Source organism: Lotus japonicus, chromosome 4 (assembly GCF_012489685.1).
Source record: "Lotus japonicus ecotype B-129 chromosome 4, LjGifu_v1.2".
NCBI lineage: Eukaryota > Viridiplantae > Streptophyta > Magnoliopsida > Fabales > Fabaceae > Lotus > Lotus japonicus.
This window is the reverse complement of record NC_080044.1, coordinates 61,751,996-61,776,985: the sequence shown is the minus strand read 5'-3', so window position 1 is coordinate 61,776,985 and position 24,990 is coordinate 61,751,996. Positions and strand designations below refer to the sequence as shown.

The window sequence follows — 24,990 nt, the reverse complement described above, 5'->3', positions numbered from 1 at the left end:
GTCGTTGCTCAATGGAAAATATACTTGGTTTTTAGGTCGCAATGATGGTTTATGGAGTCGTTTAGATCGCTGGCTAGTGTCTGATGATGTTCTATTATTTTTCAACAATATCTCTTAGACTGTTTTTTACTGGAGTGTGTCTGATCACAGAGCAGTGGGTTTGTCGTTTGGGGTGCCTGATGCTGGTCCCAAACCATTCTATTATTTTAACCATTGGGTGGAGGAGGATGGTTTTAATGATTTGGTAGAGACATGGTGGAGGTCTGCAGTGTATCAAGGATGGTCTGGGTATGTCTTGCAACAGAAATTAAAGGGGTTGAGGGGGAAGATTAGAGAGTGGTGTAGGGGGAAAGGGACTTGGGGAGTTGAAAAAATTGTATCTTTAGAGAGTAGACTACAGGAGGTAATGGCGGTCTTAGAAAATCAGGGGGGGTCAGAGGCTTTGACAAAGGAGCGGAGGTCTGTTTTGGAGGATTTATGGGGAGCTTACCGTGAGGAGGAAAGAGTATGGCGTCAGAAATCCAGGGTGCGCTGGTTGAAGGAAGGAGATAGGAACACTAAGTTTTTTCACCGCATTTGCAAGGTCCGCACTGTTAAGAAAAATATTACTCAATTACGGTATCAAGGCAGATTGCTAACATCTTCGGTGGATATTAAAGAAGCAATGCATGATCATTTTCAGAATTTTTTTAGGGTGGCAGACGTGCCTAGACCGTGGTTTCAGAATCAGAACTTGCAGAAGGTGTCAGATGCAAATAATCACTTTTTGGAAGCAGCTTTTACTCTTGAGGAAATCTGGGAAGTGGTTAAGAATTTTGATGGAAATAGAGCACCAGGACCTGATGGCTTCAGCATGGATTTTTTTAAAAAATTCTGGAATTTAATTAAGGATGATTTGCTTAATTTTTTCAATGATTTCTATCACACAGGGTGTATGTCGAAGGGCTTGAACTCTACTTTTATTGCACTCATTCCCAAAGGCGGACAACAGGAAGTGATTTCAGATTACAGGCCAATTAGCTTGATTGGTAGTGTGTATAAGCTGCTGTCAAAGGTGTTATCTGTTCGTCTGAACTCGGTTCTTCCTTCCCTGCTGACTAGGAATCAGTTTGCTTTCATAGCGGGTCGCCAGATTGCTGATTGTTCGTTGATTGCTAATGAAGTTGTACATTCCATGATTTCAAGGCCTCAGGGAGGTTTGTTATTTAAAATTGATTTTGCAAAGGCTTATGACAGTGTTCCTCTCTCACCCCTCCTTTTTAATATTATTGCGAACGGGATGTCATGCATGCTGAATCAGTTGCTACAAGGAAATTCACCATGTGGGGTGGAAGTGGCTCCGGCGCTCCGTCTTAATCACTTACAATTTGCTGATGATTCTTTGCTATTCACTGATTGTGATCGGAATCAGTATCAGGATATGGCTTTGGTGGTAGAAACTTTCTTGTTTTGCTCCGGATTAAAAGTTAACTTTAGTAAATCTGCAATTTATGGGGTGAATGCGCCAGAAGCTATGGTACAAGGGGCAGCAACGTGGTGGAACTTTACAGTAGGAACTTTACCATTCATGTATCTTGGTTCCCAACTTGTAGGCAATCCAAGGAGGCTTTCGTTTTGGACCCCGACTTTAGAGAGACTCTCAGCCAAGCTAGGTAATTGGAGTTCACGCTTTTTATCTTTGAGCGGGAGGTTGGTTCTCATAAAATCTGTTTTTAATGTTGTTCCTTTATATTATATGGCACTTTATCGAGCCCCAAAGGGTATTATTTTGCGAATAAAGTAGGTTATGAGGCGTTTCTTGTGGGGAGGTGTGTCGGGTGACAATAAAATAAGGTGGGTGGCTTGGGAGGACTTATGTAAGGGGAATCAGTATGGGGGTCTGGGGGTAGGCTTTCTTGAGTGGAAAAATAAGGCAATGTTATTAAAGTGGGTTTGGAGGTTTGGAAGGGAGAAATAGGCTTTATGGCGGGAGGTGATTTGTAAAAAATATGATCTGCCTGTGGATTTAATCTCCTTGAATTTAGATATGTTATACCAAAAAAAATTATCCACACCTTTGGCAGATGTGCGTGCCATATGGAGTGAAAGCGGGTTGGTTGGGAGTGTTTTCAGGGATGGTTTAGCTTGTCAGGTGGGCCGGGGGGCTGGTGTATTATTTTGGATAAATCATTGGACAGGTCCGGGCCCTTTCAGGCTCATCTTCCCTCGTGTATTTGCACTAGCATCGCATAAGAGAGCCACGGTCTTGGAATGTGGAACGGCGGCTGGTCATAAATGGGTATGGAATATATCTTTTGTGCGGGACTTCCTGGGGTGGGAAAGAGAACAACACAATGATTTCCAGACTGTTCTATAGCAGTTGGTTCCTAAGCAGGGGGTTAATGCAGATTCAGATTGCATCGTATGGAAACATGATAATATGGGTTTATTTACTGTGAAGTCCCTTTGTGCAGTTGTTGAGGCACGCTGATTCACGGAGGAGGGTTGGATGGCTCCAAAATTATTAAGGCCTATTTTACCATCAAAAATTGCTTTATTTATGTGGCAGGTGCAGAAAAACAGGATGGCCACAAAGGCGAACTTGGCGCGTCGAGGTGTGGCTTTGGAGGAGGGAGTGGCGTGCGTGCTCTGTTCATCACAAGCTGAATCTATGACCCATCTTTTCTTGCATTGTCCGAAGGTATGGATCTTATGGGTAGCTGTATTGTATAGAGAAGGTGTCTCGTGGACGATGCCACAGGCTCTTTTCAGGTGTGTTTGGCAGAATGGGGCTCATTATGTTAAAGTACTTCAAGAATCCCTGGGATTGGATCTCATATGCGATATGCTGGGTGGTGTGGCGGGCTCGTAATGATGTTATTTTTAATGACAAGTTGTATATTGCAGAAGAAGTCTGGGAATCTCACTTGTTCATGTTATTCTCTTGGATAAAGGCATGGTGGAAGGAGTGTCCTTATGGGGCCGATCAGTTTGCTAGGGGATTCACAAAAATTGATGTTGTTGAAAAGGTGAGTGCTCGCTTTGTTGTGCCTTGGAAACCCCCGCAAGGCCTCATTTTAAAATTTAATGTGGACGGGTCTTTTCAATCTGGTTGTGGTGGAGTTGGTGGGATCTTGAGGAATAGTGCGGGGATTGTTGTAGGAAAATTTTCTAGAAAAGTAGAGGTCCAAAGAGCAGATGAGGCGGAGGTTCTGGCCATTCTGTATGCTTTGCTTTTTTGCCAACAACATCTGCTTGTTTCTGTGGAGGTTGAGAGCGATTCCACTTTAGCAATCGGATGGGTCATAGGGGGAAAAATAGACCATGGAAGCTCACAAATGAGTTGAATATGATAGATTACTTAATGTCGCTGGTGGTGTGTAAGGGTAAATCACATTTTGAGGGAAGGGAATGCAGAGGCAGATGAGTTGGCTAAACAAGGTTGCTTTTGTGAGGAACCGGTCTGGTTGTTTTTTGAGGTTTAATCCCATGGGAGGTTGGGTGTTAGTATTTGGTTGGTATTATTGTTGCTTTAGCTTGCAGGTAATCAACAAAGACATCTAATATTTGCTCACAAATCACAATTTGCTGGAGTGCGTGTCGTGGCCATAAAGTTGCTGGTGTAGTTATGCCCCTTGCAGATTTTTGCTGTTGAATTTATTGCTGGTGCTGTTGCTGGAAGTGCTGTTTGTTCTTGATGCTGTCGTTGTTGCTGTTGCTGATTGATGCTGTTGTGCTGTTGCAGTTTTTTTTTGCTGAACTTGGGTGATGGTACTGTTATTGTTTGTTGTTACTGTTACTGTCGCTGGCGCTGTTTGCTGTTGCTGGAAGTGCTGTTGTTCACGCTGCTGTCGTTGTTGCTGTTGCTGATTGATGTTGTTGTGCTGTTACTGTGATTTTCGCTGTACTTGTGTGCTGGTGCTATTATTGTTTGCTGTTACTGTTACTGTCGCTGGCGCTGTTTTGCTGTTGCTGGAAGTGTTGTTGTCCACGCTGCTGTCGTTGTTGCTGTTACTGATTGTTGCTGTTGTGCTGTTGCTGTTATTTTCGCTGAACTTGGGTGCTGGTGCTGTTATTGTTTGCTGTTGTTGTTACTGTCGCTGAAGCTGCTGCTGCTGTTGTTTTTAATTGTTGTTGATGATGACGTTGGTGCTGCCATTTTTTTGCTTGATGTGTTCCTCTCAGTTAGAGGAATTTTGACCAGAGGAGGGCAACAAATGTATTGTTTTTGTTCAATTGCGGAATGACTAACCCAAGACAGTGGTACTCTTTTTCCTTGTTAGGTTTTTATCTCACTGAGTTTTTTCTAACAAGGTTTTAATGAGGACTTGTCTTGGGTGACGCATATAGTCATTATGCGGGTTGGTGGTGAGTTTTTTTAACATCTCTGGTTGTTTTTGGGTCAATTTGTCCTTAGACTGATCTTACACTATGTATTGCTCTACCTAGAGTTATTTTGGCTCAGGTCTCTATATTAATAATATCCACTTTGCTTTCAAAAAAAAATATTTGAAAATTATAATTTAATAATAAAACTGAAATTAAAATATTAATTAAGTTTTAATAGTAAAATAATTTCTTTATTATTATTGCTAAATATTTACATATACCGTTGCATTTATGTTTAAGAAAACAAAATTAATTTTTCCTTAAAAATAGTAAAAGGTAAAACTGTCTAATTGATTAATTGTTTAAAATCACATCTAATTTTTCAAATTTAATTTTGTAATTTTAGTATTAAATTTTCCATAAAATTATTACATAATTGTTAAGTTAAAAATTCAATATAAACATTTGACCTGTATAATTTTATTTGTATATTTAATTAATTGATTACTTGTTTAAAATCACATTTAATTTTTCAAATTTAGTTTTGGAATATGAGTATTAAATTTTCCATAAAATTGTTACATAATTGTTAAGTTAAAAATTCAATATAATCATTTGACATGTATAATTTTATTTGTATATTTAATTAATTGGTTACTTATTTAAAATCACATTTAATTTTTCAAATTTAGTTTAGGAGTTTTAGTATTAAATTTTCCATAAAATTATTACATAATTGTTAAGTTAAAAATTCAATATAAACATTTGACCTGTATAATTTTATTTGTATATTTAATTAATAAAGTATTTTTATTAATATAACTTTTACCAATATAATTTTTTAGATATTTGGAAAATAACTTGTGCATTTATAATGATTTTTCTGAAATTGCATTTATAATGATGGAAAGTTTAAATATTTTAATAAAGATAGTAAAAATTAGAAGTATTTTAATTGAAAATAATTTAATTTGATATAAAATTAAATATTGAAATATAAACTAATTAAAACATTGACAATTGTGACTTCTTTCCTTGTGCATTTATAATGATTTTTTTTCTGAAATCGCATTTATAGTGATGGAATGTACCAAAAAACAATTATAGTGATGGAAAATTTAAATATTTTAATAAAGATAGTAAAAATTAAAATTATTTTAATTGAAAATAATTTAATTTGATATAAAATTAAATACTGAAATATAAACTAATCAAAACATAGACAATTATGACTTCTTTCCTTGTTAAGTAACATTATTTTGTGAGGTTTTTGAGGAGCGGAATATCCATATATATAGAGGTGATTGCAAAACTCTTCATCAATCAAGTCATTTTAGCTCTACATATGTTTTCTTTCTGAATATCAGAGTCAATATTTTGTTAACCATGGTGCATCCAAGATTAGTGAAGAGGGCAAGAAGCAAGAGAAGGCACACTCATAAAGTTTCCTACTCCACCTCTTCCACAAAACAGCTTCCAAGTCTCAACCCTACCGCTGCCATCAAATTGCTTCCGAGAGACTTGTTAGTAGAGGTGATTGCAAAAGTGGCTTCAGACTCATTCATTGACCTTCACACCATCAAAACATGTTGTAAAGATTTTCTAGACGCTACAGATGATAGTTATGTTTGGCAAAGAGTTTCTTTGGACAAGTTCCCTTTAACCCAGTGGTCTAATGACAAAGCTTCATGGTTCTTGAGTCGTTGTAGGGATTTTGTGAACATTGAAAGCTTGTTTCGAGATGGTCAGCGAGAGTATTTTAATTATCCACATGGAAAGATTAATAGTCTTGAAATCTTGAAGATGACGGCTCAAAAGGTCACAAGGAAGCCAAATATGTGTATGGTATGATTTTATTATGCTCCAAAAATGATGAGTTGAGAAAACAAGGACTCGAGAACATGTGTTTTCTGAGAAAGTCCAAGTGTATTGTAAGCTGCAGGAATAAAGTTAAACGACCGTTGGGCTTCATGTGGAAAAAAAATTCACCTCTTGAGCGCAATCATAACCCACTATGCCACATCAAGAGTACATGCAAAGGCTGGAGAGTGAAGACGGGTGGATGGGTATTACTCGATGATGAGGACGATGATATTAGCTTGTGTGAGTATTGTAGATAGGACCATGAGTTGGATTCTTTTTATCTATTGTTCAATGTTCATTAGTTATATAATTTCTTTAAATTGTATGATTTAGTTTTATTTCTACACTAAAATTATTAATGAAATGGAAAGGCTGAACTTGCCATCCTATCTAATTTGGATTGCAATACTATGAAGGGCTGCCTCATCAAACATTACCATCCCTCTCTTCCTCTTCTTAACCATCACTCACTTCCTCTGTCTCACCATTTCACACTTCCTCTTCCTCGTCATCCCTCACATTCCCTCTCTTCACCATCCCTCACATAGTCACATTCCATTGCATTTGAAGTTGCTTCCTTTAGTAAGCTGATCTCCTTTCCTTCATCTTCGTAGTGAATTTTTTTATATTTTTCCCTTGTAGTCTTGGTGAAACTCTCTCTACGGCGAAGCTCTTGCAAAGACAAAGTTGCACCTTTTTTTAATATATATTCTTTATTAAATAAGCCTCATTTATGGCGGAGGAAAACCGTGGTTACAACTTACAAACGAACAAAATTAGTCAGTCAAGACAAATTAAACCACCATTCGACCAAACACAAGAGAAATGAGACATAAGAGATCTAAACAAGTTGAACATAAATTGTACCCATTTTATCCAATCTAAGTAAACATTTTATAGGTCTAGGAAGATGATTAGACTTATAAAACAATTCATTTGTAGCGCTAGCTCCACATTAATTTCAAGTAAAGTATAGTTCTGAAATATAATTTTCAATAGGTATTTTGTTGTTCCATGAATTAGGATCTTGTAGGATTGTGTAGAAGTAGATGATTTACAACTACTTGATTTTAATCTCCCGTAGGTAGGCTTAGGTTTCATAAACTAGATTTAGGTAGTGTTGTATCAATAAGCTAAATTAATCTATCTGATTCTAATTTCTAGATCTATAAAATCTTATTCATGAAACTATAATAGTTAGTGTTGTCAAGATAAATTACATTTAGGTGGCGACTAGCATGAAAGTGTGATCGGGTTATTCACCGTGAAAGATAGGATATTTAGCACTAATTCAATCTGAAAGACATTTTCCAACCATTTAAAATTATAAATATGTCCTTAAATTAATTTGAAATTTCAATTAAGGGAAAGATAGTTTCTGGCTTTCTGCAATTCTCAGTTGAATGGATCCGGATCAACCTAATGACTTCTCCTTCCAAAACTGCCCCATCATTGCACATACTGATCTTCAACCTTCAATTGGTTCCATCCAAACATTCCTCGGAAGACCCTAGAAGAATTTTGCAAGAACAATTTTAATGGAATCGTTCATGAGCGAGATGATAAGTCCCGAAAGGTGGTTAGAGTGGTAGAGTAATAAGCCCACCACTGTTGTAACCCAGTCAAGCTCCACCGTCGCTCCTCCACCATCGTTGTCAGGTTTGTCTCCGCGAATGGGGATGGTGTGTGTTGCCTTCGAGCCCACGAACGACACGCACCACTGCGTTCACCTCCGCGCCAGCGGCCAACAGCTCCGCCGTCGAGGCACGGCCATTTCGTTTCTCTCGCCGGTGTCACCCTGTCTCGTGTCCCTCTCTGCTTCTCTCTCTCACCGTCCCTTTTTCTATCTCTCTCGAGTCTTGACCCACATCTATTTTGCGACTGGTTTCAATCGTGATTTAGGAGCTTCAATTGCTTCAAGTTTTGGGAACTTAAGCTTGAGTTTGGCCCTTTTGTTCTACCATCTTCTTGTGTTCTAAGAAGAAAAAATCTGCAGGGTTTGGCGGGTGGGGAGGGGGAATTGGGTTTAACACCCCAGCCCTTAGGCTTCCCACCCCACTTAAAGTGGGGAAATTACCGGAAACCCTCAGGATTAATATCGGTAAATGATTTTCCGATACGTATCGGTTTATCATTTACCGATTCGTATTGATATAACAACATCAGATAGGTTTTGAAACCATTTCCCTCCCCAAATCTCTCCCAAACTTGCGTTCCACCACTCCAAGCTTCGGTCCCATCATCATCAAAGCTTCCTCAAAGCACCGGAACTCCCATTCCATTACATTCAAAAGGTAAGTTTGATTTTTATTGATTCTCTCACATTGATTGATGATTAGAGGTAGTTGATGGATTATTAGGTGAATGTTGAACACTAGGGTAGTTGATTATTGATTAGAGGTAGGTTTTATTGACTGAAATGGCATGAAACGGTCATGGGCACGAGTGGGTCGTTTCCAGTTCTGGTTTCTGGGTTACTGTAAAATCGGAAAAACATTTTCCGATTCTGTAATGGAAAATGTTTTTCCGATTCTGTAATGGGAAAACATTTCCCGATTCTAAACCAGTTTAAGGCAGTTTAAAGCAGTTTTTTTAAGCCAGTTTTTTTTAGTTTTCCTCCATCTATTGGGCTGAATATTTTGTACAAATTTTCAAATATTTTAGTGTCATGACACTGGGAAAGGGTGTTGATGGTATCGGCTTATTAGAACTAGGGAACTTCCTTAATGTTGCATTTTAGTTATCTAGATTGACAAATTAGAAAGGGTGTTGATGCTATATGAGAGATGTTTGTTTCTATATGAGAGATGTTTGTTGCTATATGAGAGATGTTTGTACAAGTTGTAACTGTTAAAGTTGTTCAAGTTGTAATTTGATGTTAAATTTGTTTGCTTTTCATAGGAGAATGAAGGGCGGGAGGAAGAGGTCTCGATCTTCTACAGTCGATGATGCAGAGGATCGCCACGAGCACTTGCATGCTTCTACGCGGCGCGGCGACCATCGAGCACCCAGTCAGGCGGTTGAGGATTCGGCCCCGTCTCCGTCTCCGTCTGCTACTCCGGCAGGGGCTCCGTCTCCGTGTCCGTCTGCTACAGCTCCGTCAGGTGGTCCATCTACTACAGCTCCGTCAGGTACTCCGGCTGAGCCTCAGCCTCATCCTACTCCGGTCTCTCCGATGGTTGAGTTACCTCTTGAGGAGACATCTGGCGAGCAGTCTTCTTCGGAGCCCAGTGGCGAGGAGTCTGCTTCTGAGACTGCTTCTGAGGCCAGTGGTGAGGAGGAGGAGCCTCTTATTCTCCAGGAGGAGATTGATGCTGCTGATGTTGTGCCAGAGGGCGGTGTAGAGGGCGGTGCGGATGACGACCTCATCCAGAGGGTGGCACCGTTTCCCGGGGGGCCTGAGGATCTGTCGCTTCTTGCGCATTATCCTGACCACAAGGCTCCTTGGACGTGGCAGGCACTTCTTCGCACAGACCCGCGGTACGTGGACCGTCGGACATTGAGGGTGGCCACTGTTGGGGGGAAGGTATGGAACCTCCCCTGTGATGGCGATTCAGAGGCCCACACAGCTGTGCGACAGCTGCTGCAGCAGACGGGTTTGTATCACCTGCCTTGGTGCGGGTTACCGGAGACCGACCCAGCTGTCGTACTGGCCCTTGTTGAGAGATGGCATGAGGAGACGAGTAGCTTCCACATGCCGTTCGGGGAGATGACTATCACCCTGGACGATGTGTCGGCTATTCTCCATCTTCCCACAGGGTCGAGGTTCTACACTCCGGGCAGAGGGGAGCGAGACGAGGTTGCAGCGCTCTGCGCCCAGCTCCTGGGAGGATCTGTTGCTGCTTATCTGGCTGAGTTTGAGGCGGCGGGTGGCCAGAACATTCGGTTCATTACTTTGAAGACCATGTACACGTCTGCTATGGATGGTATGTCTTAATAATTACTTTATTAAGTTGTATTTATTTTTAGAGTATTATTAATAACTGTTAACTTAATTCATTTCATTGTAGGGGGACGCTATGAGGATGCTGCTAGGATCTGGCTGGTGAACCAGCTTGGTGCCACCCTCTTTGCCAGCAAAAGTGGTGGTTACCACACTACTGTCTACTGGATCGGGATGCTTGAGGACCTCGGTCGCGTGTCGGAGTACGCGTGGGGTGCGATTGCGCTGGCTTCGTTGTACGAACAGCTGAGTCGTGCTTCCCGCAGGAAGACAGCGCAGATCGGTGGGTTCACCTCCCTCGTGCTGTCATGGGCGTATGAGTACATATCCAGCAGCGTCATTATCAGGACGGAGGTCCCCGGCTACACACAGGACCAGCCTAGGGCGCAGCGGTGGTCCACGTCTCGGATCGCTCATTCCGGACTCGATGAGAGACGGGTCATGCTCGATGAGCTTACAGTGGATGATATCACATGGACCCCTTTTGAGGACCATCGAGATGTTCGACCGCGGGATCCCAGGGCCCTCTATTCCGGCTACATCTGGACACCTTACGGCTGGTCTGTGAGCCTACATCTACCAGAGCGGGTTATGCGCCAGTTTGGCTTCATACAGGACATCCCCCGACACCCCTCTGAGATCCAGACGACGGGGTCCCTTGCTGAGACCGCAGATGCTGCCTATGCTGAGTTTGAGCCGCACCTCCGCCCTCAGGGGATACCTGCTACATATCCGGGAGAGGCGGTGGAGGGTTACATGAGGTGGTATAGCAGAGTGTCACATGTGTTCATCATCCCTGAGGATAGGAGGGAGGAGCTTAGTGCCGTGGTAAGTTTGGATTCTAAACTTGTATATTATTTTTATTCATTCAATTGTGATTTTTGTTAATGAAATTATTTTTGTATATTATTTTTATGCAGTCTGCCATACGTAGGGGTGTGGAGTTGTTGGAGCAGTCCCTGGAGGTGTCAGGTGCTTATGCTCCAGGGACACAGCCCCGGATCCTCACGGAGAGGGCGCTCGATCTCTTTCGACGGAGTTCCTTCGTTGGTACCCAGGGAGTTGCCTTTTCTGCTATTCGAGGAGCCGTAGCTGCGGGAGGCAGAGCTCGTGGAGGCAGAGCTCGTGGAGGCAGACCCCGTGGAGGCGGAGCTCGTGGAGGCAGAGCTCGTGGAGAGGGTGATCCTGGAGAGGGTGTTCGTGGAGGTCGAGCTCGTGGACCCAGAGGTCGCAGGGGGCGGGGTCGGGGAGAGTGATTTTATTACACTTGTTATGTGGGATCCATTATTATGTATATGTTAGGACTTTTTATGTTATGTTATGACTCTTTCCTCGTTTTATTTGCATGTGTTATATTTTTAGTCTTAATATTATGACTCTTATAATGAAAAAAAACAGAAACAACGACAACATATAAATAATTCAAAGCATGTAGTAATCCATGACAATAAGTTAAACGGTTACACAACCAAATTAAACATAAGCAACACCGAAAACAAAATTATTCCTCTGTGATATCGATGAAGTCATGGGGTCCGCAATCTTTTGGGAATACCTTCACTAGGTTGGGCAATGTTATATTAAGATAACAAACAGTTCCTCTAGGTGCAAACACAGCAACCTGCAAGTGAAATGTATACTTTAATTAAACCATGCTTAACTGTCCAAAAAATGAAGCAAGTTTCATGTTTAGGTTTCAGACCTTTTGGAGAACGAGAACAGATCCAACAGTTATGTCATTCGCAAATTCACTGTGAGTAAATGCCTTGCGGTGGATGCTAGCATCAACGGCACCCGTGGGGTCCTAAATTTTTGAAATCGTTTGAGAAGTAAATTAGAACGGTTAGTCAAGGGGGACAAAAAACAAGGCCTTACAAAACCCAAACTCAAGACATACCTTGAGGGTAACTTTCGCATCTCCAAATCCATTGGGAGTGCAAGATTTGATAACAGCAACAACATTCTCCACCCTCTCAACGTTCGCTGTCAGAGAGCCCAGCGGAGTGGCTATTCCCCACTCTTGCAGGGCTGATAGCCAAGCATGTGAGTTGAAATCAGGATCGGTTTCGGTTGATCCATGATCTAGCACACGCCTCACGATTTCCTGGGTCGGAATGAGTGGTGTGTTCGGGGTGGATCTACGGGCATACATGGCAGCCTGGATGGCGCCAGCCGGGCCAGGAATGAGAGGACGAGAGCTGCCAGAGTTGTTGCTTTGACCTTTGCAATGGCGGAGGAATGGATTTGGGTCTTGTTCCATTGTGTAGAATGAGGAGTAAGAAGAAGAGTCAAGACACAATAGACAGGAAGATGAGGAATGAAGAGTGAGAAGAAGAGGCAAGACACAACATAGATTTATAGCTCAGGAGTGCGGTCAAAACATTTAAGGTGTACTGGTGGATGGTAGAAGAGTGGTTGGGGCTGGTGGTTGAGAGTAATGTCAGGGTTGGTGGTGGAGGGTAATGAAAATGAAAATGACAAGAGTACATCAAATTAACATTACCAAAAGTACATCAAATTAACATTACCAAAAGTACACGCATGAACCTGCCAATCTACGATGATGTCTAGGTTTTCATCATTAACAACAACCTGTGATAAGGGCCACATTCTACCAAATTACAGAGAGTTTACAAATTAATATTACACAATACAAGAACATTCAATCTGTGGTGATGTCCACATAGTCCGCATGACCACTAAAAGCACCAAGCCAAGCATGGAATTGTGCATCATACATGTCTAAACGTGGACGATATAGGTTCCTCCAGTATTTGGAGGCAAGATCAGCGTGCCAATCCCACTGGGGAGCAATAGTCGGCATAGGATGTCCAGCAGTTAATTGGAGCTGCATTTTAGAGAATAACCATAAAATTAGATAACTTCCACATACAAAAATTAATCGACAAGCTAGTAGGCAACTAAAATATTAGTGTATTTGGTCAAAATATACCTGTACCCAGTGATTTATCACATGTCCAATAGCTATAACAGAATGCTCATCTCGTGGGCCGGCTCCTATCAGTGGAAAGTATGTGTTACAACCCATAGAGGATAAGGATACGAGAACCAATTGGTACTTTGTGGCAACAAGGTATCCCATCTCTGGCAGTTGAAACCATTTGTCAGGGGTGGCCGGGTCACCAATAGGAAGAGTGAGACGATTATGTAAGGCATTAACAACATCTGTGCCCCACATCCTATTATACATTAACACATTGGTCTCAAGTTCTTGTATCAATGTAGCCCTAACCCAAGGCCAACCGTCCTGACCGGCGGAATGCCCCATTAATGCAGCAATGGATCTATAGCCACAGTTACCATCATCCTCAACATCTGTAATTGTGCCAATATATGGATGGAGAAAGGCTGGAAAGTTACACATGAAATGGCTTGTATCAGACTTCTTCACACGCTTCTTCCTCTTTGCTGGTTGTGAAGACTTCTTTTCCTCTTTAATCTTCTTGTCAGTAAGTTCAAACGCTGAAGGATCACGAGTCAAGGATCCTATTGCTCGACCCTTGGGTTGTTTGCTCTCCTTCAACTTAGGAGTGCGGTTGGACTTTATCCGAAGCTCAGGAGTACATAGTGTACTCCTTTCAGGACAATATATCGCTTGAAGCTTCCTCCTTACCATACTCTGCCCTCCAGTATCCAAAGAATGGAAATAACGTGTCAGTGCCTCAACTTCTGGGTGCATCTCTCCATGGTTTAGTCCGCAAATATCTGAGCTGCTAGTATCTGCAACAGGTACATGCTCCCAACTTAGGCTCTTCCAGAATGGATGAATGGCCTCGTACGGAATCCTCTCATAATCTGCAAGTTCACAGACATGTTACATTGAATCACAAATATAAATAATTGGAAGTAGTTGAGAGGAGAGTGGTTGACCGGTAACCTGCAAGTTGACAACCGCAAGGTAGTCCATGAGTCTCTCTCAATAAGCAATCGCATCTGCCGCCGGAGGCTCGCATTCTTGTCAGTTCAGCATCAATGAGTTTCAGGCATTTGATTGACACAAATCCCCTAATATTTGTGTAGAAAGGGGTCTTGAAAAGGTGATCAATTTTATTCATACTGCGCTCAAACGATGCTACTATCTCAGTGTGGCGATTGGTGGTCAAACTATGCGACGCATCCCATGATGTGGCCAGGTCACCCTTACTGTTCCGCAACATCAACTTCAAGCTGGCATGTGCACCTTCAGCCCTGCAAACCAACAACGCACATGTAAGAATTAATACTGTAATAATCTATTAAATGAAATACATATAACAAGTCATAACATAATTTTTGTACCTGTTACTTGTTGTTGTTCCAAAATGCATCACATGATTTGTCCATGCCTTGGCAAATTTCTGCTTGTGGACCAACCATGTAGTAGAACAATAAGTGGCAAATTTCAACTTGTGTTTATGCTTGCACATGTTAAACAATTCAATCCAATGAGCTTCAAATTCTGGAACTGTTGGAGCATCTACCAATTCGGCCCACTTGTCCATAACCTCTTGAGCAAAATCATCCGTGCCAACATACTCTTTGCACTTTGCCAAAACACACTTGTTGATGTGCCACAAGCATAGTAAATGGGTGGTGGTGGGAAGGCTTTGTGAAGCAGCACTCAATAAAGCAAGATCTCTGTCCGTCACAATCACTCTAGGCAACCTGGATTGGTCGGAAATCAGAGACTTCATACACTCCAATGCCCAAATGTAGTCCTCTGTGGTCTCACTGCCAATGTAACAGAATGCTATTGAGTATGTTTTATCCGTGGAGGTCAGGCCAACAATCTCGAGCAAGGGTAGTTTGTATTTGCTGGTCTTGTATGTGCAATCCATGATCACTACATATGGGAATGTGTTGAAAAGTTTGACGGCATTCGGATGAGCCCAAAATATATCTCTAATCACTTCCGATCCGGGTTCATTTCGTTCGAAGTGAACATACTTCTCACCGTCCAACTTCTTCAGCAAGTATTGTATCTCTGTCAGTGACCCACGAACGGATTGTCTGAACCGCTTGCAAACACCATAAATTTGTTGGATGGTAGTCAAGTTTGAAGGATCTTTTTCCTTCAAGGACGCCAACATCTTTCTAGGTGGAACCCAAGTCTTAGCCTGATTTATCACGTCCTCCTTCGCCTCACTATTCAGTCTACCAGCGTAATTGTGGCCAACTAGTGACTCAGCTGCGAGATGGATGTGTCTACCGTCCATCACCTTCAACCACCAACCTTTATCATCTTTCGTACGTCGTCCTTTTAGCCTAAAAGGACAACCTGTCTTTTGTGTTGACGTTCCTTCAACAAGATCCGGTTCTCTGTAGGGAATATACGCACCATGCTTCTCACACCCCATAATGACATATTCTTTTCTTCCCTTCGCACCACTATCAGACTTTGTTGTCACCAAAACAAAATTATTTGCCATAGAAATGTCGCGAACCCATTTCATAAGATCATCTTTCAAAGGGAAACGCTGTTTCAGGATAAACAAGGCATAAGGCATAAAACAAGGCATAAACAAAGCAAACAAAGCATGCAAAAATTTGTGCAATGAGTACCTGATCAGTATGATACAAATGAGAGACATCTATAGATATAATCGGAGGTTCAGCTAGTGATGGTTGCTCCTCTGGATTATCATTTTCCAATCCAGCAGCATGTATCAATTGTGATTCACCAAAGAAAAATGACTCTGTCATCCCTGGAACAAAAACGGTAAATCAATAACCGACCATATAACGGTAAATCAAATTCCGACCCTATAACGGTAAATCAAATTCCGGTACTATAACGGTAAATCATTTACCGATTCAGTTCACGATTCAGCAGCCTAAATTACCAACTTAACTAACTAAAATAACTACTTAAACTAACAACTAACTACTTAAACTAACTATAAATAAAGTACCAAAGCTAACAACACTTACCAGAAGTTAAAAGCTTTCCCTTGGTGGTGGTGGTGTTGGTGGTGGTGGTGGTGGAAATGTGGAGATGGTGGTGGTGGTGGGAAGGTGAAATGTGAGGGAGGAGTGGAGTAATGGAGAATAAGGTAGTTTGGGCGAGTTATGGGGGGCTGGTGGGGGGTTGGAGGGAGGAGTAATGGTGGAGGGGTTGGTGGAGGGAGGAGTAATGGTGAAAAGGTGATCAAACTTCCAGATTACAAATCGGTAAATGATATACCGATACAATATTATAATCGGTTAATTATTAACCGATATTGTTCTTCGTGTTCTGGGTAATGGGATGAAGGTGTTCATACTGAGGAACAATAACGGTAAATGATTTACCGATTGGTATTTTGACATCGGCAAATCATTTACCGATGGGTAGTTTTGGAATAAAAAAAAAATGCTGGGGCGCGTAGCCTAAAGGGTGGGGTGCCAAACCCAAATCCCGTGGGGAGGTGCAGGTGGGGAAAGAGAGGGGGTTGGAGAAGGGGTGCTTGGGGATATTTTGGTAATTCTAACTCTTAGTTTTTATTTTATTTTCTCAACAGGTCAAAACCACTTGCAATTGCAGGTAATTGTAATTTTGCTCTTTCATGGGTGAAAGACCTATTCCTCTCTTTCATCCTAGAAGCCACCTAATACTTTATTATAATTTTTTTATTTTAATATTTTAACAAAAAAAATTGTACACTATACACGTGTATTGCACGAGTTAAAATACTAGTTATAAATAAACTCGTGCAACACACATCTAAGTATAATATAGTCACATTTAGTATTAAGGTATGCGAGGAACACTTTTTGTCATGATTTATTTTTGTTCCTATAGGGTTGTGTTTGTATAGTCTTAGGGTCTTCTTTTTGGCTTGTATCCCTTGGCGATTGGTCTGAATTGCTCTTGTGTTTTCTTTCAAGCTGCCTCGTTTTTATATTGGGGTTGTACTCATTCCTTAAGGGTTTTGTCCTTAAGGGTTTTTTTGTGGATATTTATATATAATCTTTTTTTTAAAGTCTATTCAATCAATATAATTATAATTTTTTTAAAGTTGAAATTTCTATAAATAATCAAATATTAACTATTAGGCTTAAATATGTTTTTTTGTCCTTGATAATATACCAAATGATGGTTTTAGTCCCTAAAAAGTATTTTATTTATTTTTAATATTTGGAAATATAAATCGTTATCAATTTTCATCATTGCTGTTATATTATATTTATGTGTCTCACAAAAAGCTCTCACTCATATATTGTTAATTAAAATAAATCTCTCTAGAAACTTTCCCTTTCTAACTTTCTCACGACCTAAACTAGTGGTGCGGCTGGGTGGCCGCCACACCGCCTCTTTGCACGGTGGCCACACCTTTCTCCCTTCTTCTCCTTCTTCCATAGGTCTCTTTTCATCTTTCCTGTATTGTTTCAAGGACGGGCAACCATATTTTGTTGCTATATAACCTCTCCTCCCCGTTGCAGCGTCCGCTGGACACCGACGTATACCATCATCTTTCCTCTAATGTTCTGATGAGTCGTCGTCGTCCACGACCCTCCTTGCTCTCGAACCTGCTCACTTTTCCCCTGTTTTGACCATCTCTGTCAGATCTTTCGGTCCTCTTTCTCGGTGTGGCTCCTCATCGTGTTGGTGGCTTATGGTTGTGGTAAGTTAGGATATGTGGTTGCATTTTATGAGCTTTTTCGGGTTGGGTTTTGCTTGCACTTCTCTTGCTTTGGCTAAATCTGTTCAGATCAGATCTGTGGTTCCTTCTTGCTCCCTGTGCTGTACTAGCTTGGTGGCGGTCCCTGGTCGTGGTAGGTGAGGAACATAGTGAAGCTAAACAACCCAATGAGACGCCTCTTGTCGTCGCCTTCCGAGGAGGTATTGCTAATGCCACAAATAAGGATGCCCCACCCACTCTAATACCATCAAAATATTTGATCACCTTAGCAGCAACCTTCAAAGAAGAATAACGCACAAACCCAAGACACAACCGAAGACAGAACCTATTTTTCCTATGCACAAATACATTCACCAATTTCTCGTACTTAGAAGATATCTTTTATATGGAAATAGCCAACCATCTCCGTTATACAATCAACAAAGTGAGAAATGCAAAACCTCCCAACCCCGATGGAACCTTGGCTAAAGACCGCTCTAGCTCCATCATCCGTCAGCACACCATCCTTGCCATCCTCATCACCAACAACCCCTCCCAGGGATGAACCCGGACCGACAACATCACCTTACAACTCAAACGTGTGTCCATAATATCTGAAAACATTAATGAATTTTTTTTTGCGAAAGCATAAATCCAAAAACAAAATATGAAAATAATCATCTTATATAAGTAAAATTACACAAGACCACAAAATCACCACAAAGGCTCAATTTTATCACATCCCAACTTTGCTAAGTGATATGCGACACCACCTCTCTCAAACTCTCTCTCCCTTTCTCTCAAATAATGTCTCATCCTTAAGCAACAAACAGAAGGCATCAAGAAAATAATAAGATTAAACTCACTTATCAATTTTCAAGGTCGTTGATCCCTCATGACTCAACCCATAACTAAAGAAGAATCACTTTCAATGAGTCCATTCTAAACATTAAAATGGTGGCAAAATAGTGAAGTGTGGAGAATTGCAAGAAAACTTAGTCTCATATGCCCATCGAGCACTCGTGGCCTTTGAAAAGTACACAATGCTTTGAGAATTACCCCAAAATAACATTAATGAAAAACCAATAACTTATTAAGGAATAAGGACCTTTTCATGCATATTAAAATATAAAGGAAAATGCATGTAATTAATAACTAAAAAATAATAACGATAGTCTCCAAACAATAAGGGAGAAAAGTAACAAAAGGCTTGATTCATCTTATTAATTGTAATTAATTTTTATTAGTGTGATTCAAATTTTTATTTTAATTATATATTAAATTATATCTAATGTTAATTATATCAATTTGGAAATAAAAATTAATATAATAAAATAAAACACAATCATAGTAAGTTTTAAAATTAATTAGTTATATAATGATATTTTTCAATAACAAGATAATATTAAATATATTTTAATTAAAGGATAATATATGTAACAACTATAATGTTTTTGTATCAGACTTTCTATTTAATAAATGAATATCTTGTCTGTTAAAAAAAATATCTGACAACATTGGTAAAGTTATAAATGAATTTTATATTAAAATATAAAGCGAAAATGCATGTAATAATAACTAGAATACAATATGTTTTCAAAAAAAAAAAAAACTAGAGTACAGTAAAATAAAGTGCCAAAATAATGAGGGAATTAAGTAATAATTAAAGGGCTTCAGTAATATTAATTAAGTTTTATATAGTGTGGTTTTAAAATTTTCAAAAACTATATAATCTAATCTTCTAGTAAGACAAAACAAGAACATAGTTAGTTTTAAAATTAGTTAATTTCAGTAAGATAGTGAGTGATGCTTTGTATATGTATGCATTTGATTCAATAACATTTTGCTTCATAAGAAAACTTAGTTAATTTCATATTGATATTTGTCATTTACAGGATTATACTAATGTTTTTTAATTAAAGGAAAATATAAGGTACTATACAACCATAATTTATAAGACAGCATTAGTAAGTTATAAAACACTTTAATTTTTATATTAAAATTTAAAGGAAAAAACATATAATAACTATAAAAATAAAAATAAATAAAATATAAAATATGAAATATTAAAGTCATTTAGAATGCTAATATTTAAATATTAGGAAAGAGGAATGAAATAATAAAAAACACAAACATAGATGTCCGGGCTATATTTTAAATCTCTTTAAGAAGGGTTTTCTCTTAGTCTTTCTCTTTATCAATATATGATTTTGCTTTCTAAAAAGTATATGTCCGATTAGATTTTTCTATTTCAATAAAAAAAAGACTAACTAACGTCTGTCCAAATCAACAATAACAAGACAAAAGCTGATGCTATAGTCAATTTAGCAAGTTATTTTTTCATTTTTTTGGCACATAGCAAGGGCTTTTTTCACTTAACTCAATTAAATTATTTTATGTATTATTAGTTGGTAATAGAAAATATTTTACACCCTACTATTCAGGATTTCAGGACTTACTCAAAGTTTCGGCTCTTCATCTATACGGCTATACCCTCAAGTGTATTGTGTGGAGATCGAATAAAGTTTTTCTCGCACACTTAGCCTATGAAGCCAACTGAGATATCACTTGCAAGTAACATTGACAAAATGACACTTTAAATTATTTATTCAATACTAAATTCCTATAAATTCAATAAAAATGTTAATTATTGATCATTACTTGAAAAAAATTGAAAAGATATGACCTCCATCCATCTTAAATAGGCATGTTAAGTATGACCTCCATCCACTTTAAATAACATTGTTTCTTTGATAATTTTTCAAATATTTTAAAATAATAAATTACTATAAATATATTACCATTTTAATTAAATTCCAAACAGATCGTATATGATTTCGAAATATTATTTTGGGAAGAATAGTATTAATAAGAAATATATAATATATTTTATATAAAATTATGACTTGATTATCAAGTAAAGAAGTAAATTAAAATATTTGGTTGTTATTACATATTTCTATAATAAAGTTATAGTACCTTTTGTTTTCAAAAAATAAAATAAAAAATATGTTCAATTTTAAAAAAATGGTTTGAATTACAGCTTCACTAAAATGCTCTCAATCTAATTTATCAAATTAATTAAAATATTAACTGGCTTATTATATTTTTTAAGCTTTCTAAATGTAACGGAAAAATGTTATATTGTTTACAAACTAAAAAAAATATGAATTATTAAATAATTTTTTTGAATAAAATAAATGGCTACATTTTAGTAGACTCAATAACATTATTTTAATAGATTTCTTATAAATGGACCAACTTTATTATTTTAATTTATTTAAAATTATTACTTAAAACAAAAACGTTGACTTTTTTTTAAGGTGACTTATTTCTATATACCAGGATTTCCGAATAAAGTAACATTGCTCTAAAATATAACAAAACTATAATTTATAGCATCTTACTACTTTTCTATAAGCCCCTATACAAATTGAGGAAGTTAATCATGTCATTTAATATGTTTGACTACACCCGTCGATCAACCAGTGTCGGATGTTATAGTTTAAATAGAGGTCTTAGACTTGTGTCCCCAGTGAAAGATATAGATTACTTCCTCTTCCCTTCCTCATAATTTCTCTCCCTCACCTTCCCTCTCTTCACCATCCCACACATTCGTCCATTTAAATTCAGACTTTTTCTTTCAGTCACGTGAGCTCCATTCCTCAATTCCTCTTCTTTGCTGTTTTTTTTTTAGCTCTTTTAAAATATAATTTTCACCAGTAGGTATTTTATAGTTTCGGAAATTAGAATCAGGTAGCATATATATACTGGAAATTAGTAGAATCAGGTTGTCAAGCATCTAAGATTTTGAAAACTAGAATCAAGTAGTAATGTATTATAGCGTCACTAATATAAAATTAGCCTACCGAATTTTATTTTTTGGAACTTTAGAATACATATGGAATACTAGAATAAAAGAATAAAGTAGGTTTAAATCAAGGTTTATGTATTTTATACATTGTTTGAATGATACGTTTACCTATATAGTGATTTTAACTAGTTTAAATTATTTTCGTGTAGATATGGCGAGAACTAGGAATGGTGGTTCTGCAGGTTGTTCCATACCACATGTTCCATCGACCGTATCTGCTTGTAGAACGCATGCAGTTACTCATGTTGTACAGCCATCATCGCAACAATCACCGCATCAAACTTATTCAACATTAATGAAGAGGAAAAGGAGCAAGAGACAACACACTCGGAAAGGTGCCTACTCCACCACTTCCATAAAAACACTTCCAAGAGACTCATTGGTAGAGGTGGTTGCAACTGTGGCAGCACACTCTTTCGTCGACCTTCACACCATCAAATTGTGTTGCAAAGATTTTCTTGACGCCGCTGAAGATAACTACGTTTGGCAAAGAGTTTCCTTGGACATGTTTCCGTTAATTCAATGGTTTCCTAATAGCAAAGAAACATCATTCTTGAACCGTTGCAGGGAGTGTGGAAACATTGAAAGTTTGTATAGAGAAGGGTTGCAAAAATTTTTTGATTATCCAAATGGAAAAATTAATAATGGTCTTGAGATCTTGAAAGTAGCTGCTGAAAAGGGTCACAATAAAGCAAAATATGTGTATGGTATGATTTCACTATGCTCTGAAAATGATGAGGTGAGAAAACAAGGACTTGAGTATATGCATTTTTTGAGGAAGTTAAAGTGTGTTGTAAGCTGCAGAAAGAAAGTGAAACAATTATTGAAATCTGTGTGGAAAAATAATGTTGTGCTAGTTCGCAATTCGCGTCCTCTATGCAACGTTAATAGTACATGCAAAGGGTGGAGGGTAAAGAAAGATAGATGGGTGTTGCTTGACGATGATGATGATGATGGCGACATGAGCTTATGCGAGTATTGTAGATGGGACCATGAGATGGAGTCTTTTTATCGGTTATTCAACATTTAATAATTATATAATTTCTTTTAATCATGTGTTAGTTTTTAGTGTGTGTGACCAAATTTCTTCTCAGCCAAAAAGAGTGAATATGGAAAGAAAGTTTTGTGGTACTATTTCGCTTCATATGATTAATGTCATTAGTGTCAGAGTTGATGTCTCAGTGTCTGACTATACATAGGTGAGGCACATATACGCCCTTAGTGAAGTGTGTTAGTCGCGCAGTTACAAAGTTCGTGATATGAGTCGCTCTTTTTAATGGCGTTAGCATCGCACCCTGAGTGTGCGTTGTTGACGCAGTTCCGTAGTGCGAGATTTTGCAGAGACTTGACAGAAACAAGAACTCCAACAGAAACATAAACTTTAACACAACAGAAACAGAAACTAAGATTATATTACATCTGTCATTGATAAATTAATAAACTTCAAGTTAAATCTTACATTATAATCTGTCAAAGATACATTACAACTAATATGAAAATTTGCAAACTAATCTTCAGCGAGATTTATGATTCCTCCATCGACCTTATGTATGTCTACATTTGCCTCTCGGGAGAGTTTGTTGAATAGGGCCATGCGATCCAGGTATGGTAGCTGCCAACCACGAGCTTCAACAGTACAATGATAAATCCATTATGGATTAACCGTTGGCAAAGGAAAGTCAGTTGAAATAAGCGCCTACATAATGATCAATTATATTGTTAAATATCTCATAAAGTTCATGTAATGTAAGGTAAATTCATACTAAATGTAATATTGAGCAGTACCTTCACCCAGTGGTTGTTGTTGACAAGGAGTAAACATTTAATCCGGTGCTCTGACGGATGTAGCACTGGACCGGTGAGAGGGAAGTAGGTGGCGCCCCCCCCCCAATTCGACAAGGTCACGAACACAACCTGGTACATCGTAGCAACAATGTGGCCCATATCCGGCACGGATAACCACTTCTCCTCCGTTGCAAACTCATTTGGAGCAAGATGCAAGACTTGTAGTACTTTTTCGTAATGTTTTTTGGTGTCATACATACCATGATAAACACCTTGCCGTAATGTAAGCTCCTTTATCATGTCTTCTCGGACTTGCTTCCAATTTTGTTCTCCCTTACCCATCAAGGAAGAAACGCATCTATACCCACAATTACCATCATCTTCAACATTGTGAATATCAATGACATACTCACGGAGGAATTCGGGCACTTCATGGATGTAGTTGGCCGAGTAAACTTTGCCTTTCTGGTGCTGTGGCGGGAGCTGAGCTGACTCGCTTGCTATCCTCTTGCTTCTCTTCTTAGGTGCAGATTGATTGGAAGGAATGCTCTTCCGTTTTGTTGACCGGGTATTACGCCTCTTGCCTTGTGGAGCTGATGAGTTGCTACCTTGCTTTGACCCATGTACTGCATCAACATTCTCCCAAGAACAATGAATGCGTCTGGTAGAACCCTTAGGTTCATTGGGCCGACCCCTTGTAGGCAACTTGTTTGGAGGAGGACACATAGAAGTCTGATCCGGGTATGCAATCTCCTGAAGCCTCTCTTTGATAGTTTGTCTTCTTGAAACATTAGCTTCTTCAAACATCTTTGCAATGACTTCTAACTCTGTCGCAATGCTCAATCCCAAAACAGGTTGGGATTCAACAGGTGCAGATGTTGATGTAAGCCTCCTCCAATGCTGTCAATGGAATAGTGTTCATCATACCAAGGCGACATGAGCAAGGTAGGTCGTGTATCCTCCTGATAGTGCAGCCGCATTTTCCAACGCGCGCTTTCTCCTTTGCGATCAACATGAGGGCATATCTTGAGACTACACCACGTAGGTTGTCGTACAACTTGTCCTTAAGCGTATGCTCTCTGATGAAGATACTTGCCTGAAAAGTAGCATTAATCCTTGTATGCTGGAGAAGTGTGCACCTATGTATAGCTGCCCAAGCCGCACACATGTCAATCTTGCTATCTTTGATGCACGCTTTCAGTTTTGCGTGTGCACCTTCAACCCTGTGCAAAGTTATAACGTGCACATTAATATATACTTAATGAATGTAGCAAACTTATTGAAATGTCAGTGTCTAAGAATGTACCTGTTAGTAGTTGTGTTACCCATGTGCATGTAACGGTCAATCGCATACTTCACAAACTTGTGCTTAAATGGCAACCAAGTTTCCTTAATGTAATTCATGAGGTCAGAGTGCTCCCCAACAAGTGAACATAAGAATTCCATGCCTGCATTAAACTCCTCCGCTGACTCGGCATACATGACTCTATTCCATGCGTCCCCGACATCATCCCACATCCCCTTGTCTTGGATAGTGAGCTTGCACTTTGCCTTCACACACTTTGCAATATGGAATTGGCATAGCAGGTGAGCTGCTGTAGGGAATGTGGTTGTAA

General features: G+C 39.2%; 5 protein-coding genes across 5 annotated transcripts; 3 read left to right on the top strand and 2 right to left on the bottom strand.

Annotated features, from left to right (window-relative positions):
* Positions 1–5,694: 5,694 nt before the first annotated feature.
* Positions 5,695–6,159, top strand: LOC130713108 (uncharacterized). The gene has a single exon (XM_057562907.1). The coding sequence runs from the start codon at positions 5,695–5,697 to the stop codon at positions 6,157–6,159; it is 465 nt and encodes a 154-aa protein (XP_057418890.1).
* A 2,055-nt stretch (positions 6,160–8,214) lies between these two features.
* Positions 8,215–11,482, top strand: LOC130715297 (serine/threonine-protein phosphatase 7 long form homolog). Its single transcript, XM_057565376.1, has 3 exons — positions 8,215–10,097; positions 10,182–10,942; positions 11,035–11,482. Exons 1-3 carry the CDS (start codon positions 9,047–9,049, stop codon positions 11,368–11,370), a joined length of 2,148 nt encoding a protein of 715 aa, XP_057421359.1. The 5' UTR covers positions 8,215–9,046; the 3' UTR covers positions 11,371–11,482.
* Positions 11,483–11,508: 26 nt separating this feature from the next.
* Positions 11,509–12,491, bottom strand: LOC130715298 (uncharacterized). Its single transcript, XM_057565377.1, has 3 exons — positions 12,012–12,491; positions 11,817–11,918; positions 11,509–11,735 (listed from the first exon to the last, which is right to left on the bottom strand). Exons 1-3 carry the CDS (start codon positions 12,372–12,374, stop codon positions 11,616–11,618), a joined length of 585 nt encoding a protein of 194 aa, XP_057421360.1. The 5' UTR covers positions 12,375–12,491; the 3' UTR covers positions 11,509–11,615.
* Positions 12,492–12,591: 100 nt separating this feature from the next.
* LOC130715296 (uncharacterized) lies at positions 12,592–16,199 on the bottom strand. The gene is made up of 5 exons (XM_057565375.1): positions 16,046–16,199; positions 14,414–15,819; positions 14,013–14,323; positions 13,068–13,930; positions 12,592–12,962 (listed from the first exon to the last, which is right to left on the bottom strand). Exons 2-5 carry the CDS (start codon positions 15,703–15,705, stop codon positions 12,777–12,779), a joined length of 2,652 nt encoding a protein of 883 aa, XP_057421358.1. The 5' UTR covers positions 15,706–15,819; positions 16,046–16,199; the 3' UTR covers positions 12,592–12,776.
* A 5,541-nt stretch (positions 16,200–21,740) lies between these two features.
* LOC130713107 (uncharacterized) lies at positions 21,741–22,619 on the top strand. The gene has a single exon (XM_057562906.1). It carries the CDS (start codon positions 21,741–21,743, stop codon positions 22,617–22,619), a length of 879 nt encoding a protein of 292 aa, XP_057418889.1.
* Positions 22,620–24,990: the final 2,371 nt, after the last annotated feature.